This window comes from Trifolium pratense, linkage group LG4 (genome assembly GCF_020283565.1).
Source record: "Trifolium pratense cultivar HEN17-A07 linkage group LG4, ARS_RC_1.1, whole genome shotgun sequence".
Lineage (NCBI taxonomy): Eukaryota > Viridiplantae > Streptophyta > Magnoliopsida > Fabales > Fabaceae > Trifolium > Trifolium pratense.
The window spans coordinates 39,587,251-39,604,043 of NC_060062.1; the positions used below are offsets into that span (position 1 = coordinate 39,587,251).

General features: G+C 31.4%; 1 protein-coding gene across 1 annotated transcript; it reads right to left on the reverse strand.

Annotated features, from left to right (window-relative positions):
* Positions 1-241: 241 nt before the first annotated feature.
* On the reverse strand, positions 242-6,727 carry LOC123920937 (DEAD-box ATP-dependent RNA helicase 53, mitochondrial-like). Its single transcript, XM_045973286.1, has 7 exons — positions 6,055-6,727; positions 5,808-5,935; positions 5,035-5,446; positions 4,494-4,592; positions 4,111-4,335; positions 1,895-2,056; positions 242-965 (listed from the first exon to the last, which is right to left on the reverse strand). The coding sequence occupies exons 1-7, from the start codon at positions 6,385-6,387 to the stop codon at positions 531-533; spliced, it is 1,794 nt and encodes a 597-aa protein (XP_045829242.1). The 5' UTR covers positions 6,388-6,727; the 3' UTR covers positions 242-530.
* Positions 6,728-16,793: the final 10,066 nt, after the last annotated feature.

Sequence of the window (16,793 nt, forward strand, 5' to 3'; positions counted from 1 at the left end):
AAGTTTTATAATTGAGAAACAAACAAAATCTCCCTCGAGAATCAAGATGAAAAAATATCAAAATAAAATACAAAGGGATGCATGGATGACAGAATTTAATAAACTTGATTCAGTAGTTTATTTTATCAGACCCAAAAACAAATTAATAATAGGTAAATATTACATAATAGATGAGAATTTTCTTTTAACAAAACTTTGATATAAAATAGAATAGTAGAACACCCTACAGTTTTCTCAGAAATTTTATATGCTCATTTCTTGAATAACCACTTCATAAAGCTTGCTTCTACAACCCTCCTTTCTTTTCATTTTGATAGATGGAAGCATAATACAATATATTGCTGAAGCTGAACAGAACTTGTGTTTCTTATGTTATAAACTTCTCCAATCCAGTGATATAGGAATACAGGCATCAACCTACATGCCTATAAACTTTAGAGGAAATGAAAGAACTAAAAACTTTACAAAAACTAATACCATCAAGAAATGAGGATGGTGATATTATGATATTTCATTAAGTTAATGGTTTTCTAACGGCGATCACCAAATCTAAATCCGCCAGTTTTACCAGACACAAAATCACCAAAACTACCCGGGCGATCTGAACTACCTGGTCCGCTAAACTTGAATGCACTGGGTGATCCTCCAGATCTATTTCCTGAAGTACCTGGACCAAAGGAGCCGAAACGACCAGAGCTCGGTCCGGCATATCTATTTTCACTAGATGAGTTGCCAGGAAACCTTTCACCTGAATTACCGTAGCCCCCAGAACGGCTAGGACCACGGTTAAAGCCTGAATCACCAAATCCATTCCTTGGACCTCCAAAAGATCCAGGACCACGGTTAAAGCCTGAATTACCAAATCCATTCCTTGGACCACCAAATCCACCGCCACCACCACCAAATCGCCCACCACCCATGCTAAATGCACCCATTGATGAACTATCAACGGCAATCTTTGGTAACTGTTAAACATGAATATCGGGTGGAAAAAAGAGTAATCATTAATCTTAACATAAATTAAGAAAATGAATATTAACAACCTATATAGAATAATTTGCATTGGAAGAGGGAAAGCAACCATCAAAGTATAAAGAAAATATCAATAAATAAAAACTTATGGACAGTAATTCATCAGCTGCATATATATATATATAAGGGGGTTGGGATTGTGTGAGTTTAGGGAGGGAAAGTCACCATGACTTTCTCTCTATCTCTCTCTATATATCGATCTCTCTCATTTTAATTATTTATTCTCTTTCATTTATCTCTCCAAAAAAACACCTCAAAATACACTAAACTCATGGTGACTTTCCCACCATAAAGTCATCTAATCCTAACCCATAGGGGACCCTGTTACCTTGTTATCACTTTATTTTCACAGTTCTAGGAAATGGTGAAAACATCTTATTGTTTTCAGCGATTCCTGAACAAAACTTCAAGAGAAGAGCTAGCAACACAACTTCAAACACACTTTCAAGTTTCCAACACACTCCCTCTTATTGGTTGAATTAAATTGATGGGTCTGATAGAACTTCAACCAATAGGAATGAATGTGTTAGAAAGGGTGTTGCTAGCAACTTTAAACTTTAAAGACAGAATATATAATGTAAAAACAAATGGCAATTTTATATCTAAAGAGACTCGAATAATGCCACAGACAAAATTAAGAATTCGATTAAGAATTCGGTAACTTTAGTTTTGTTGGTACTTGGTGTTTCACAGGTTCATATCCCACTGAGAGCAACAGGGAGGCTGGGAATTAAGGCAGGAGGATATGCTCTACCTTTTTAATGTAGCCTAATTTCTACAACCAGAAAACTAGCAATAACAAGGTACAACTTCAAGTAATAAAGATTGACAGATGGAAATGGATAGGATGCGAGAACAGTACCTCGTTAAATCTGCAACCTACATCACGCTCAATAGTCCTGAGAGTCCTGGATTGGTCATCTGTATAAATTAGAATAGCTGTTCCTTTCTTACCAGCACGACCTGTTCGTCCAGATCGGTGAACAAATATCTCTGAATTATTGGGAAGCTCATAATGAATTACCTGTACGACGAAAAAAACTCAAACTTCACATATGTATAGAAAATAACATAATAACATAATAACACAAATATTAACTATTTGCATAAGCATGTAACCTATTAAACTAAGTTAGGCATAAAAAAATAACAAAGACGAGATGCATACAAAAGAAAAACACAAAACAAAACAGAAGTTAGTAATGTTACAAAACGTATAGAACCCATAAAGAAAGATGCAAGAAAGATCATTCATGGCACGTGTCAGTTTTTTATCCTATGATTTCGTTTACATCCAACATTCTAATTTCTACTTCAGAAAGCAAAACATTTATTCCATTATTTCCCATGCAGATGTAAGAACTGAGCATCTGTTGCAAAATTTTCCCATTTGAAGCTCAGATAGCACCGAAGAATGAAGAATGGATGTTTAAATAATTTGTGCCATCAGTGTAGTTAAAGAATACTTAATAATATTATCAAAGCACAGAAGTAGCGTAATGCCAATTTTGAAGATATATTACATGTTCTGAAAAAAACCCTTCAAAACATTATGAGGAAATACAACATGATAAATATCAGAAGCTATTTACTGATTTCTACCACTTTCCCTGAGCTTCCAAATGAAAATTTAAAAAATTCAGTTCACACAATAACAAGCGTACAGAGTTAACAAGACTATATTATGAAGATAATAGGAGAGTTTTCCTTGTACTTGCAATAACTATCAGTAAACAATAGAAACAAGTAAACAATAGAAACAAGGTAATTAAAACTGGACCGTCCGGTTCAACCGGTTGGACCGGAAACCGGACTACAATCCGGTCCGGTCAGGCCTCAAAACCGCTGTGCTATTAAACCGGACAATGAACCGCCAAATTGGTACAGAACCATTAAAAAACCGGAAAACCGGCAGTTGAAAGGGGTTCACGGTTAGACCGTGATCTGTGTTTTTTTTTTTTTTGTTAACAGATAAAAATCATGTCAGCTTTGTTTTTTGTTGAATTTTTTAATTTTTCTATTGTTGCTTAATAAGTGAGACTACTAGAAGAAGAAGACAAAGAAAAAGGAAGATGAAAGAAACATACACCAACAGATCTAGAAAAGAAAAACAAAACTTGAAAGAAACAAGAAACATAAGCAAGAAAGAGGTAGATGTAATATGCACTGTACTTCATAAATAGAAAATGAGAGATGAATGTTAGAACAAATTGAGAGAAGAAAATGGAAGCAGGTCTGTCTCTGTTTTTGTTCAATCACACAGTAAAAGCAAAAGAAGTGCATAAGATAGGTTTGGCGGCTCATAAGGATTTAGGGTTATGTATGCAATGCAAGCAAAGTGGGCTAGTGGGCTTGGGCGCGAAAAAAAACTACTAGAGTTTTTTTAACAATACTAAAAAGTTGGTTACATGGGATATTATATAAATTAATAATATTATCTTAAAAAATAACATTCATCAATAAAAAATACCAAGTTTTTATAATAAAAAAATATTAAACTATTACGATGTAGATATTATTTTTTTTTACAATAGTGTAGATTCAATATTTAGATTAAAATTTTACAAAGTTATGACTAACTTTATCAAAAAAATGTTTAATTAGATCTTTGAAACTAATTAATTTATTAAATTTTGTGTATATGATTATATATTAAAAATATATATATATATTTGATTAAAAACGGTTCGGCCCGGTTGAACCCCGATCCGACCGATTGAACCTTGAACCGGTAAACACACCAATCCAATTCAATGACCGGTCCGATTCTGATTACCTTGCTAGTGACAGATCATTTAAATCCAAATATTTCTCTTAATGGTTTGGACTATGATATTCCTTGGTCTCCCCCTACCTATAACTATAAGACCGTCCTCTTTTCAGTATATCCTCCTTATCAACGCTTCTGTAAGTAATATAATTCAAATCTACACATGTATGTATCACCCGACCCATGACGGGATTAATTTTTTTGGTACAATAGGGTTACATCAACTTCCACTTTATTAATATATGGAATAAAACATATTAGATTACTTAACAATTTCAATGAGGGAAAAAAGGTAGAATGGAACTCACAAGATCAACATTAGGTATATCAAGCCCACGTGAAGCAACATCAGTTGCCACTAAAACATTAAAATGGCCATTTCTGAATCCAGCAAGAGTTCTTTCTCTCTGAGCTTGTGATATATCTCCATGCAAGGCCTCACATGGAATACTTTTTGACATGCCATGTGATATTCGATCAGCATCACGTTTTGTTTGAGTGAAAACAATACATTTTCCTCCTTTTGCATGTTCCTACAAGAGGATATATTTTTCAAAAGAGAAAACAAAATTAAGTATGAGATAAGGTTCTTTAACTAGTTAATTGCATTAAAAATATTATGTTTTGCCAAAGTTTTGATGATTAATTAGAACTAGCACGCATCAAGGAATGGTTGTATCAGAAGGCATACTTTTATCAGAGGAACAATAATTCCTGCTTTGACGTACGAATCAGATGCAATTGAGTACAGTGAAATTCCATCTGCTAGCTTCTGATCGGAATCTCCAACCTACCAATAAAAGTTCACAATTAAATAATAACCAAAAAACTGAAATGACTGAGGGTGTTAACCCAAACAGTATGACCTCCATGCTTCTAAATGACCACAGCCATGTTTAATAGCTTCCTAAATCCATATATACTTACAATTTCTTAAGAAGGATAAAAACAGCTTCATTGAAAGTTGAAACTCAATATTTTCAAGTATGATCGACACACAGACACAACCACTGCTCATAGTTTACATATAATAAACTTATTGCTCCAAAGTTATCATACCCAATGTGGTTTTTATGTGCCTTAATACAACAGTTAGTAAGTTTACTTGCAATATTTTAATCATGGATAAAGGCTATTCAAGTACTTTAGACATTAGACCAAACTTCAACATTGCATATCTTCAATACCTAAATGCATTATCCCAGTGACAAAAATAGAACCGTAAAACTTACAAGATCAATGGTTAGGGGATCTTTTAGGTAATTTCGTGTTAACTGCTTTATCCAAGATGGCATTGTTGCTGAAAACATAAGAGTTTGTCTCTTGGCAGGCAATCTCTCTAAGATCTTCTCCACATCCTCCTGAAACCCTACTTGAAGCATCTGATCAGCTTCATCGAGAATAACAAACTGAACTTCCTTCAAATTCAGAGCACCTCTACTAAGAAGATCAATAATTCGTCCAGGCGTGCCCACCGCTATATCAACACCATAATCAAGCTGCCTCATTTGTTGAGAAATGGGTGTACCCCCATAAACACAGATAGTATCCAAGTTAGGTGCCGCTTCATAGAATTCCTTCTCCACCTGCTTCGCAAGTTCTCTAGTCGGTGCCAAAACCAAAGCCAGAGGATCCTTTCCTCGCCTGCCATATCAACCACAAAAAAGACAACCTTTTACGGTTAAATACACCAAAAACACTATGGGACCATTTGGGTTGACTTATTTTTGAGCTACTCAAAAATAGCTTATGCAAATAATTAAACTTTTATGTAAATTCATAAGTTTTTTCTCAAAAAAATAACAGTAAATTCATAAGTTCTCACTAAAATTGTATCTTCATAAGCTGTTTTTTTCATAAACTAACATGACAGGCTTATGAATAATACATAAAAGCTTATTTATTTGCATAAACTCAAAAATAAGCTAATCCAAATGGACCCTATATCTACCTTCAATTCAAGTACAAAAAATACAAATTCAACCAAAATAAATAAATAACAAACCCATGTTTAGCATTAAACTGAATGATCTTATCCATAATGGGTATCCCAAAAGCAAGAGTTTTTCCCGTTCCTGTTCTAGCACGACCAATCATATCACGACCTTGCATAGCAGGTTCCATCACAGCCCTCTACAAAATTCAACAAAATTAATAAATAATAAAGTTAACAATACCTTAAAAATCAAATATTTATCAAATATCAAAAAATAAAAATCATAATTTTAGTTCCAAAACCCTAAAAATCAAACCTGAATAGGGAAAAGCTTAGTGATTCCTTTCTTTTCCAAAGCAGAAACAATATCCTGAGAAATCCCAAGCTTTTTGATCTCAAGACCATCATCACCACTATTCACTGCTTTCGAGGGTTCTTCGTATGGAAAAGCTTCAGCAGCATAACCAGCACGAGAAGACAAAGAAGCACGAAATAACAAAGGTTGTGATTTTGAATGGAAAGACCTTGCTGTGAGGACGGAGAGTTGTCGGAGTTCACCGGCAGCGGCGGTGGAAAGCAGAGCTTCGGCGGCGGGGATGGCGCGGCGTGAGAGAGTTGAAGAAGCTCTTCGGAGAATTGTGGTAATCATGGTGATGGTGGAAAATTGAAATTGAAATTGGGGATGGAATTGGAAAAACCCTAAACAGTGTAATGAGATTTGTGGGTTTAGGGTTTTGTGAGAAATATGTGAAGATGGTTGTTAAAGAAGATATTTTGGGGAGTGTGATCCTGTGTGTGCGAGTGTTCAGTTGGATATCATGTGCCCTTAAATGTTGGTTTGTCTTTGGCAACAAGTAATAGGTCATAGGAATCCGAATTTGAATTTAGGGTTTAAATGCAGGTAATAAAAAAAAATAAAACTTGAAAATTACATATTTTTGTCTTCCTATTTAACTTACTCATGAAATTTTGAACTTAAAAGTAGTGATATATTATATTTATCATATTTAAATTAAAATATTTGAAGAGAATTTTTGTAATTTTGTGAGTGTTAAATGATTCACATCAACAAATTGTATAACATGTCTTTTAAAATATGTTGCGTGAGTTTTTTTTAGTCAAAGTATGATTGAATGATATTAAAGTGGGACGACTAATTCTGTGAATGACTTAAAATAAAAGGATTAAAACTATAATTCTAACATAAAAGATACTTGAGTTTATGGTGACCTAAACCAACTCAATTTATATCTTTGACGAAACTTGTTTTCAAGTTTATGACAATATGAACAAACTCATTCAAATCCGAATTAGTTTAGCTAGAGTAGTAGGCTAGTGATTTCAAAATCTATGAACCGCCAAACTCAATCTGTTTATGAAAAAGAAATTGATATTTTTTTCTTAATTTTGTTAATATATATAGTTAAAGATTTTTGTGTTGATCTAAAAATAATTTTATTCACATTGGTTAATATTTAGGTATTATTTGGTCTGACTTTTTTTCTTCTTATTTAGAGTTTATGCAAACAACTTATGCAATTTTTATATATTATTACAAGTTTGTCAAGGTAGTTTATGATAAAATAACTTATAAAAATACAATTTTCACTAATGTGAACTTATAAAATAGCATAAAACTTAATTTATATTGCATAAGCTGTTTGCATAAACTTAAAAAAAGTTGGGCCAAACGGACCCTTAGTGTTATTTTCTTTAAGAGATGAAATCCACGTTATTAACTAGATTATCGGAGTATTGTTCCCTTAAAAATTAGAGGATTAATACAAAAAATAAAAATTCGTTAAAATGTCTCTATTATGAATGAAGTGTGTATCCTATAGTGTGCATTGTTAGAAAATAGTTACGAGGATTGTTGCAACAAACGTGTAGGTGTGTTTGGTTGTGAAAAGAAAGTGAGAAAAAATAATTAGGTGAGAGAGTGTGAGAAGAGAGAAAAATATGAGAAATAGAGTAGATTTATGGCTCGTTTGGATTTGACTTATTTTTGAGCTTATGAAAATAGCTTATGCAAATAAATAAAGTTTTATTATAATTTATAAGTTTTCCATTAACAAAAATTGTATTTTTGTAAGTTTTTTTTTGTTTACGATGTTGGCAATGAGGATCAAACCTAGGACCTCATACATACTACTAAAATCTCTCACCATTAGACCAAACATAGTGGCTTTGTATCTTTATAAGTTGTTTTCTCATAAACTACTTTGAAAAATTTACAATAATGCATAAAACTCACTTATTTACGTAAGTTATTTTGTATAAGGTCAAAAACAAGTCAATTCAAACGGACCCTTAATTTATTAATTGGTATAAGAGAATGAAGAAAAAAATAGAGATGAAAAAGTGTGTTCTCTCTTTTCTCCTGCTTGGATGAATAGAAAATAAGAAGAGAGAATGTTATTATTTGTAGAATGACAAAAATACCCTTAATTTAAAGAAGGAGAAAAGAAAACCAATTTATCTATATATATAATTCCTAGATAGTTGTGCAACCATTAATCTAACCCTAATCCACGTCAGCCACTTATATCCAATTAATTAATTGGGGGCCAAAAACCCTCACAAAGTGCTCAAAACCGCCAAAAAGTAACTATTTACTGGCGGCCAACTGGCGGCCAAAATACGCCAGAAAATTGCTCGTTGGTAAATTTATTGACGGCCTAAACCGCCAGTACACATATTTATTGGCGGTCTAAGCCGCCACTTTGTAAAAGCAGTATTTTTGAATTTATCGACGGTCTGGACCGCCACAAACCAAAAGCTGCAACATTGACAAATTTATTAAGTGCCAGAGCCGCCACTAACTAAAAGTAACGTTAAAAAAAAAACAATTATGTATTGAATTTATTTTATTTATTATTTTATAAACAGATTTATTTATATTTAATAATTTTAAAGAAAAGTTTATCATCCTGTGAAATAGCTGGCAACTTTCACCTTTACTATTTTAATTTCTTCAAAGAAAAGTTCATAAGTTCATCTCCTCAGTATCTTCAAATCTTCATCGCCACCCCTCAGTCTCAAATTCTTTGATCTCCTCTTCTTCAACCAAAGCAATTTTATGAAGAATTGGCTTGAGGATGACAAACACAAAAATTGGGTTTGCAGAAATTGTAGATTGAAGATGAATATGAACATAGTGAGAAGCATCGATCCATTCGTGGTGTTGGAGAAACTGGGTTTGCAGAAACTGGGTTCTTTTTTCTAGAAAGAAATTCACCTTTTTAGATCTAAAGTTGTGTTGTTTGATTTTGATCAAAATTGTTTTTGGGTTTGTTTGAAGGAGATGTTTATGGGTTTGATTTTGATTCTATCAAATTGTGTTTGAAATATTTTTGATGTTATTGTTGAATGGTGTAAGAGGCTTTGTTTTGAGAAATCAGTGAAAGAGGAACAGGAATAGGAATCAAACGAGAACAAGGGGAAAGAGACTTTGTTTTATAGATTATTCATGGTGTGTTTTTTTTTTTTTTTGAATGCTGCAAAATATTTATTAAAGAGGTATCTATGCACAAGATGTGCAAAAGAAGTTCAAAAAAGAAATACAAATCGCAGCACGAAAACAGAAGATAAGAAGGAAACTATGAGTCAAGAAGAAGGAATGGTGGTGATTGTGTTATGCTTTTTTCTTAGTCTTTGGTGGTCAATTCGTGCATTTCTTTTTTTAATTTCTAAATATTTTGCGGCGGCTTAAGCCGCAAGCCGCCAGTATGTTATGGACGATTTATTGGCGGTTTGGGCTGTCACTATATGGAACAGTATAGTTAATTTACTGGCGGTTTAGACCGTCACTAAATTACTGGCGGCCTAAGCCGCCACTAAGTTATACGTCCTTTAAAAAATATTATTTTTTAATTTTGTGAGGGTTTTTTCTCACTTACTGGCGGTTTAGGCCGCCAATAACTTACTGAGGGCTTAAACCCTCAATAAGTGTTATTTGAATCCGCCAATAAATTGAGGTATTCTTGTAGTGATAAATCACTCAATAATGCCACATCACTTCTACTTACATCATTGTCATCTCTATACACTTTTTCATATGCCTATATTTATATATACCTATGATTTTTCATTATACACTCACTCAACTAATAATAATAGTTTTTACTAAATTATACGCACTAATTAATCTTTTATACTATATATTGAATTATAGTGTCCAATTAAGAATCAAATGCATAGTGTATGAGTATGACCACAAACCGTTTTCATAGTGACATGACAATTTATGGATTACCAACTTATTTTGGTAGATGCAATATGATCCATTGTAATCTTTTCGAAATGTATAAATACATCTTAAATATCTATCTTATATTTACATCACTTTTATTATTATTATTATTATTATTATTATTATTATTATTATTATTATTATTTTGTTGTTGTTGATGTTATTATTATAATTTTCATAATACTTATTGTTTCAATTTATACGAATGATTTTTCAACATTATAATATAAAGGGTAAATAGTGTCATACCCCCCTGCAAAATAGGCGAGTTTTGCGTTACCCCCTGCAAAATATTTTTTTGAGATTACCCCCTGTAATGTCAAGATTCCTTGCGTTACCCCCTGGCTCAACAAGTGGGCATATGACATGGACGAATCTTGACGTAGCATGACACGTGGAAATTAATTTATTTTTTATTTATTTTTAATTGCCAACTCAGTAATTATTTATTTTTTAATTAAAAAAACTTTTTTTTTAAAGAAACTTTTTTTTTACGGTAACTTTTTTTTTAAAGAAACTTTGTTTTTTAAAAAAAACTTTCTTTTAAAGAAACTTTTTTTTAAAGAAACTTTTTTTTTAAAGAAATTTTTTTATTTAAAGAAACTTTTTTTTCTCGTTCCGTTCATATGCAGTGATTGTTCTTCGTTTTCAATTTCAATTTGGGGGTTAGAGCAAAGCGATTGTTCTTGCGTTACTATGTGATTGCAGTTTTTTTTTTTTGTTACTCTATTATTATTAGTTATTATTATTATTATTAGTTTTTTGGTTACTATTATTATTATTAGTTTTTTTTTCATCTTCATTTTTTTTTTGGTTACTCTATTATTAGTTATTATATATATAATATAAGAATTTTTTATATATATATAATAACAACTTTTAGTAAAAAAAAAAAAAAAAAAAACTTTCTTTTAAGTAAGTTCATAAAAATATAACAACTTTTAAGTTTTTTTTTTCATTTTTTTAATTAAAAACCCACATTAATTAATGAGTTGGCAATTAAAAATAAATTAATTTCCATGTGTCATGCCACGTCAAGATTCTTCCATGTCATATGCCCACTTGTTGAGCCAGGGGGTAACGCAAAGAATCTTGACATTGCAGGGGTAATCTCAAAAAAATATTTTGCAGGGGGTAACGCAAAACTCGCCTATTTTGCAGGGGGTATAACACTATTTACCCTAATATAAAATATCGCATAACTAGTACTTTTTATATAATTAATAACTTGGGCTGCAACTTGCAAGCCAGGCTCCAAGGGAAATGGAAATAACTGTGTCTATGTCTGAGGTGTTGAGGAAGTGGATGAACATAGAAAGGAAATCCAGTCCATCAAACTGCAATTCCTAAAATTGTGTCCTGAAATTCCTTAGGTTGTTGGTTGTTTGCATCATCAAGTCCTTGAACCAGTTTGTATATATATTTTAGGTCTGCTACATGCATTTATATTTGAACCAGTTTGTATTTTAGGTCTGCTACATGCATCTGTGGCCTAGCCTGAACAATTTATCTTGAATAGTTCTATGGCCTAGCTTTTGTTAATATTCTGATATGAAAACCAAGGTGCTGATAGTTTTATAACATATTTGTGTGCTGCAATTTTGTAGGTACGGGATTACATCCACCAAGCAGGGTATTACATAGACACTAATTCATGTTAATTCACTTCGGAACTTAAGTTCCGAACTCAATTTATTAGAATTTGAGAGGTCTATACTCAACCACAAAAACTAGCTTAAGAGTCGAGGTTTGCACTACACTTATAAAGACTATCTTTACCATATCTCTAGCTAATGTGGGACTTCTAACACAACTTTTATAAACATTTTTGATCAGGCACTCAACCTTTCTATATCTAAGCTAGGTTCGGAATTTACGTTCCAAAATTACATAATTTCAGATTATAAATTTCAAATCTCTTTTTAAGGGCATTTTAGTCAGAATGGAGGGCCTAGAGAGCAATAAAGGGGGGTTTCGTCGTCGCAGTTGCCCTTATTAGATGGTCTGTCCAGTAAATAACTTCCTTTTTTCAGGGTCTAAACATCAAATTTCTCAGGTAAAAATATAGATTATAAGTGAAAAGACCCGAAAGCATAATTGTTCAGCCTATATTCCTAAAATTTTACTCTTGTTTCCAAAGTTATCCAACAATTTTTTTGTCATTATCCTATTGAAAAACACCCGAACAAACGTTATGGCTTTGTTTGGACGAGAAATGAAAGTGGAAGGAAAGAAAGTGAGAAGAAAGAATGTTGAAAGATTTGAATGTGAGTAGAAAGTGAATGAAAAATGAGAAGATTGTTTGTTTAGTTATTTATTTATTTGGTTTGAGTGAATAGAAAGTAAAAGGAAAGAAAAATATATTATTTAGTAAATGACATAACTATCCCTAATGAAAATTACTATATTTTTGAATTCAAAATAGGTATAATTAAATTATTTATTATTTAAAGATTGATTTATTTATTACAGTAATTGATTTTTGTTCTTAATCAAGTTTTTTTTTGCAATTATTTGATAAACTTAAAAAAAAAAACTACAGTAATGTAAAACAAAAAAAAGTCATGTTTGTATAGCAATCGTATAAGAAAAAAAAATCAAAAAGTGGAAACTAATGCGTTTAATTTAATTAGAAATAAATTCCAACTAACATTTTTTGTTTGTTTGATATTTTCATTAAACAAAAGCATAGTGCATAGTATTTCAGTACACAGAAGAAAAAAAGAGCATATATTAGTATTTTAAAAGCAAGGGTTGTTTTTGTTTCAAAAAAAAAAAGAAGTAAGGGTTGTTTTGTCTTTTTGTAAGATTGCATCTCCAATTTTTACTTTTTTTTCGAAATCTGGAGGGATGTTTTTAGCCGTGGAACTTATGAATAGTAAGCTTTCTTTCCTTTATGTCAAGACTTCCAAACAGTGGAAGGATCTTGATTTTCGAGCTTTCTTTCCTTCTACAATCAATCCTCGCACCTTTCCTTTGAACCAAACATAATACGTTCAAGTGAATATAGCAAAACAAATTAAATTGATAGAGATATAAAAGAATTGAACCAAAACTAGAATCAAACCTTTGGAGGCCTTATTATCACCTGTGTTGCATTGACCACAATGATCTAACATAATTTTTGTTTTATGTATTGGTTAGGAAGAAACTAAATGTCATTTAAAAATCCACCCAATACATAAAATAAAAATTGCAATAAAAATAAAAAAAACTCGACTTAATTGTTTTTAATTTAGTCTAATATTATTAAACCACAAATCACCTTATGGATGTTTCTTATCATGTGAGTTAAGCTTCATCCAATTTATGTCTTCAAATTGAATTAATTCTCTTGAAATATATAAGATTAAGGATAAGAACCGTTTAAAATATTTTAGTGTAATTTTTTATAAAGACAAATTCTATGATACATATGATAATTCTTAATGTACCGGTATATCAGGTAATTAAATTAATATGTAAATGAATATTTTTTAAAGGAAATCATTTTTCTTATCATTAAAATGATTATAGTAACTAAATATTATTCATCAAAATTGTAAAAAATATAAAATTTGATATTTTTTGAATTTTTATTCATCATTATAGTCAATATTGAATTTTTTTTCTAAGAAAATATTATTCGAATGTACCATAGAAGCTACCTTTTTATAAGTTTAAAAACTCATGGTCTCATGAATAGAACACCCTAAAGCTTTCTAAGAAATTTTATAGATGGAAGCTTAATACAATATATTGCTGAAGCTGAACCAAAATATGGACAATAGAATTTGTATTTCTTATGTTATATACCCTTCTCCTGTTTTTAAATTTGACTTTTAATGTGTTTTTTTACTAGTTGTTACCTCAATGGTAAAAGCTTCAATTTTAACGACTATGGGGGTGTCAATGGAAATAATGCCCAAGTCTCCGAGCTCAAATAACTTGTGAGTTCACATGCCAATTTTTCCAGATTCAGATATTGGACTTCCAATCCTTGTACGATGATTTCTCTCCCGACCACCCGCCTTTCTTTTATATCCCAAAAATCATATTTTGCCCCTTGCAGTTTGAAAATTTTTTTGCCAACAAACTTCGGTTTTTACGAACCGAAGTTTTTAAACATGGAAAAAAATTCGGTTTATATAAACCAAAATAACATAAATTTACCCCCTAAAAAGAAGAAAGATTTACGTGAAAATTCGTGCAGAGCTACATGTGGTAAATTTAGCATATCTCTCTGAATATAAGTCGTATGCTAATGATTTTTAATCTAGTGTAAAGAAGACAAAATTTACTACAAGATTGACACCGGAATTGTTAAATTTCATTAAGTATAGTATGAGAAAATCTACGTACAAGTTTGAGAAATGTTTCTGCTATGTTTCTGTACCAGTACCCATTATTTGGTCAAACTGAACCAATTGGATAGTTAAAACTCAAAACAAAAATTATATTTGTATTATTGACAACCTAAGCTTTCCAACGAGTGGTCGTTTACTCAAATCGGACATCGTTTAGTATTTCAAATAAATTGTGGAAGTTGAGGGTCTCATGCATAATTTATGCAGGAAATCTGGAAAAAAATTTGGAACACAATATCTCGGTTTATATTAACCGAAAATTTTTAGCATGACAAAAAATTTCGATTTGTATAAACCACAGTACCCCAAAGACAAAATCGAAAATTCAGGGAGTAAAAAAGAAATGCGGGGTGTCGAGAGAGAAAAAGTAATACTTACTTTGTAGACAAAGTACATTAGATACTTTACCCTTCCTTCAACTAACTCGAACTAATTAATAGTGTGGCTACCAAGTAAAACGATTAAGGGTCAACTCATGAAACATGACCAAAATCATGACATTGCTATATATACCAACAAGACAATGTACTGATGATGTTACATAAAATTGCATCAACTCTATTATCTCTTATCTCTATACATATAAAGAAAGGGTCACAAACCAGGAATCTTGGATAGGACATGACATTAGAAATATACTATCATTCATATCTCTCTGCATTTATATCCCTGCCTGCTATAATTTTAGTTTCAGCTGCAAACGTGCTTATGCCACAACTCTTGTTCAGTGGGGGATGATGATGCATCAGATCAGATAAACACGAGGCTGTGTAAAGTATATCTATCTCTACTACTTTAATGTTCTTTTGTACATGCTACTCTCTTTAATGGGTCCTTATAATTATATACTGTATATTTTAGTAGTATCATATCATATCTAGGCCAATGCTAGGGGGGGAGACCATGACATGTCTCTCACCGGTGCACCATATGATATGTGGATTGGATTGAATGTGTACATGATATTATGGTGTACTGTCAGTATTATATTATTTATTAATTTTTTTGAAAAAAAAAGTTTTCAATTTTTCCGGATAAAATTTTTCTATTTTTTTTTGGAAAAAAAATTTCGGTTTTTTTTTTTCGAAAAAAAAGTTCCAAATTTTTAAGGAAAAAAGTTTCGATTTTAGAAAAAAACAATTCCGGAGTCTTTGCTGAACAAAAAAGTTTTCGTTCTTTTTTCAAAAAAAAAAGTTTCGGATATTTTCCGAAAATAAAGTTTCCGATTTTTTTTCTGAAAAAGATCCAATATTTTATTCGGAAAAAAAAGTTTCAAATATTTTCTATTTTTTTACTCTTTTTTGTATCGACAATAATTTTTAGGTGAACATTTCGAAACTAATTTTCCCAAAAAATCGGAAACTTTTTTTGGGAAAAATCTGAACTTTTTCCATAAAAAAACAAAAACTTTTTTTTTTTGAAAAATATCCGAAACTTTTTTCCCGAAAAAAGAACGGAAAATTTTTTTCCCAGAAAAACTCTGGAATTGCTTTTATGTGAAATCGAAATTTTTTCCCCCAAAAATCAGGAACTTTTTTTCCAAAAGAAAAAATCGAAAATTTTGTGCCCGAAAAAAAGATAGAAAACTTTTTTCCAGAAAAATTTAAAACTTTTTTTTTTCAAAAAAATATAAATAATATAATACTGACAGTACACCATAATATCATGTACACATTCAATCCAATCCACATATCATATGGTGCACCGGTGAGAGACATGTCATGGTCTCCCACCCTAGCATTGGCCTCATATCTAATGCAGCACATTGTACAGGCCACTTTGGCTGGCAATTATATATACGGTATAATTTTTTTTTTAACCTTCCAATTTTTAAGAGAAAAGTCAGGACTCAATCAAGAAATAAATAATATACGACACAAATTAGTTATTTTTAAAAATTGCATCGGAGTTTTTCAAAACAATTTGTCTTGTTCCACTCTAAAAATTATATTAACATGGACCGTTTATTCAGGTGGTCCACCGTATATTAGAATCAGGTGGTCCACGGTATATTAGAACTAAGTATACGGGCTAATCTGTCCAATTTAATTTGTCTTGCATAAACATGTGCTTTAAACAACCGGTGATCTAATTACATGACATGCGACGCACATGCCACGTCAGCATGTCTTGCCAGAAAGACATGCCGACGTGACATGAGAGATGAATGCTATGTGTGTGTTGTCTTTCTTAAAATCAATGAAAGGTCATCATTTTGCAAAATAGTCTAAAATTAAAGGTTAAAAGTGTTATTATAAAAGTTACGAGAATATAATTACAAGTTTATAAAAGTTAAAGGAGAAAACTGCAATTTAGTTTATCCAAAAACAATATCATTGCTGAAGTTTTGAATATATTTTCATGGACAATAAACATATTAAAATTTACCATATTTATTATGTATATCATGATTTTGGACATGAATATTTCTATTCATCACAAGTGTAGCAGAAAGGG

Bases quoted from the DNA above. Each gene is read 5' to 3' on its own strand.
- LOC123920937 (XM_045973286.1), bottom strand. From the start codon at position 6,387: ATGATTACCACAATTCTCCGAAGAGCTTCTTCAACTCTCTCACGCCGC. The intron at 4,593-5,034 runs GTAAGTTTTACG...TTTTATTGGTAG, and splicing joins ATCCCCTAACCATTGATCTT to GTTGGAGATTCCGATCAGAA. The intron at 966-1,894 runs GTACTGTTCTCG...CATGTTTAACAG, and splicing joins TAGGTTGCAGATTTAACGAG to TTACCAAAGATTGCCGTTGA.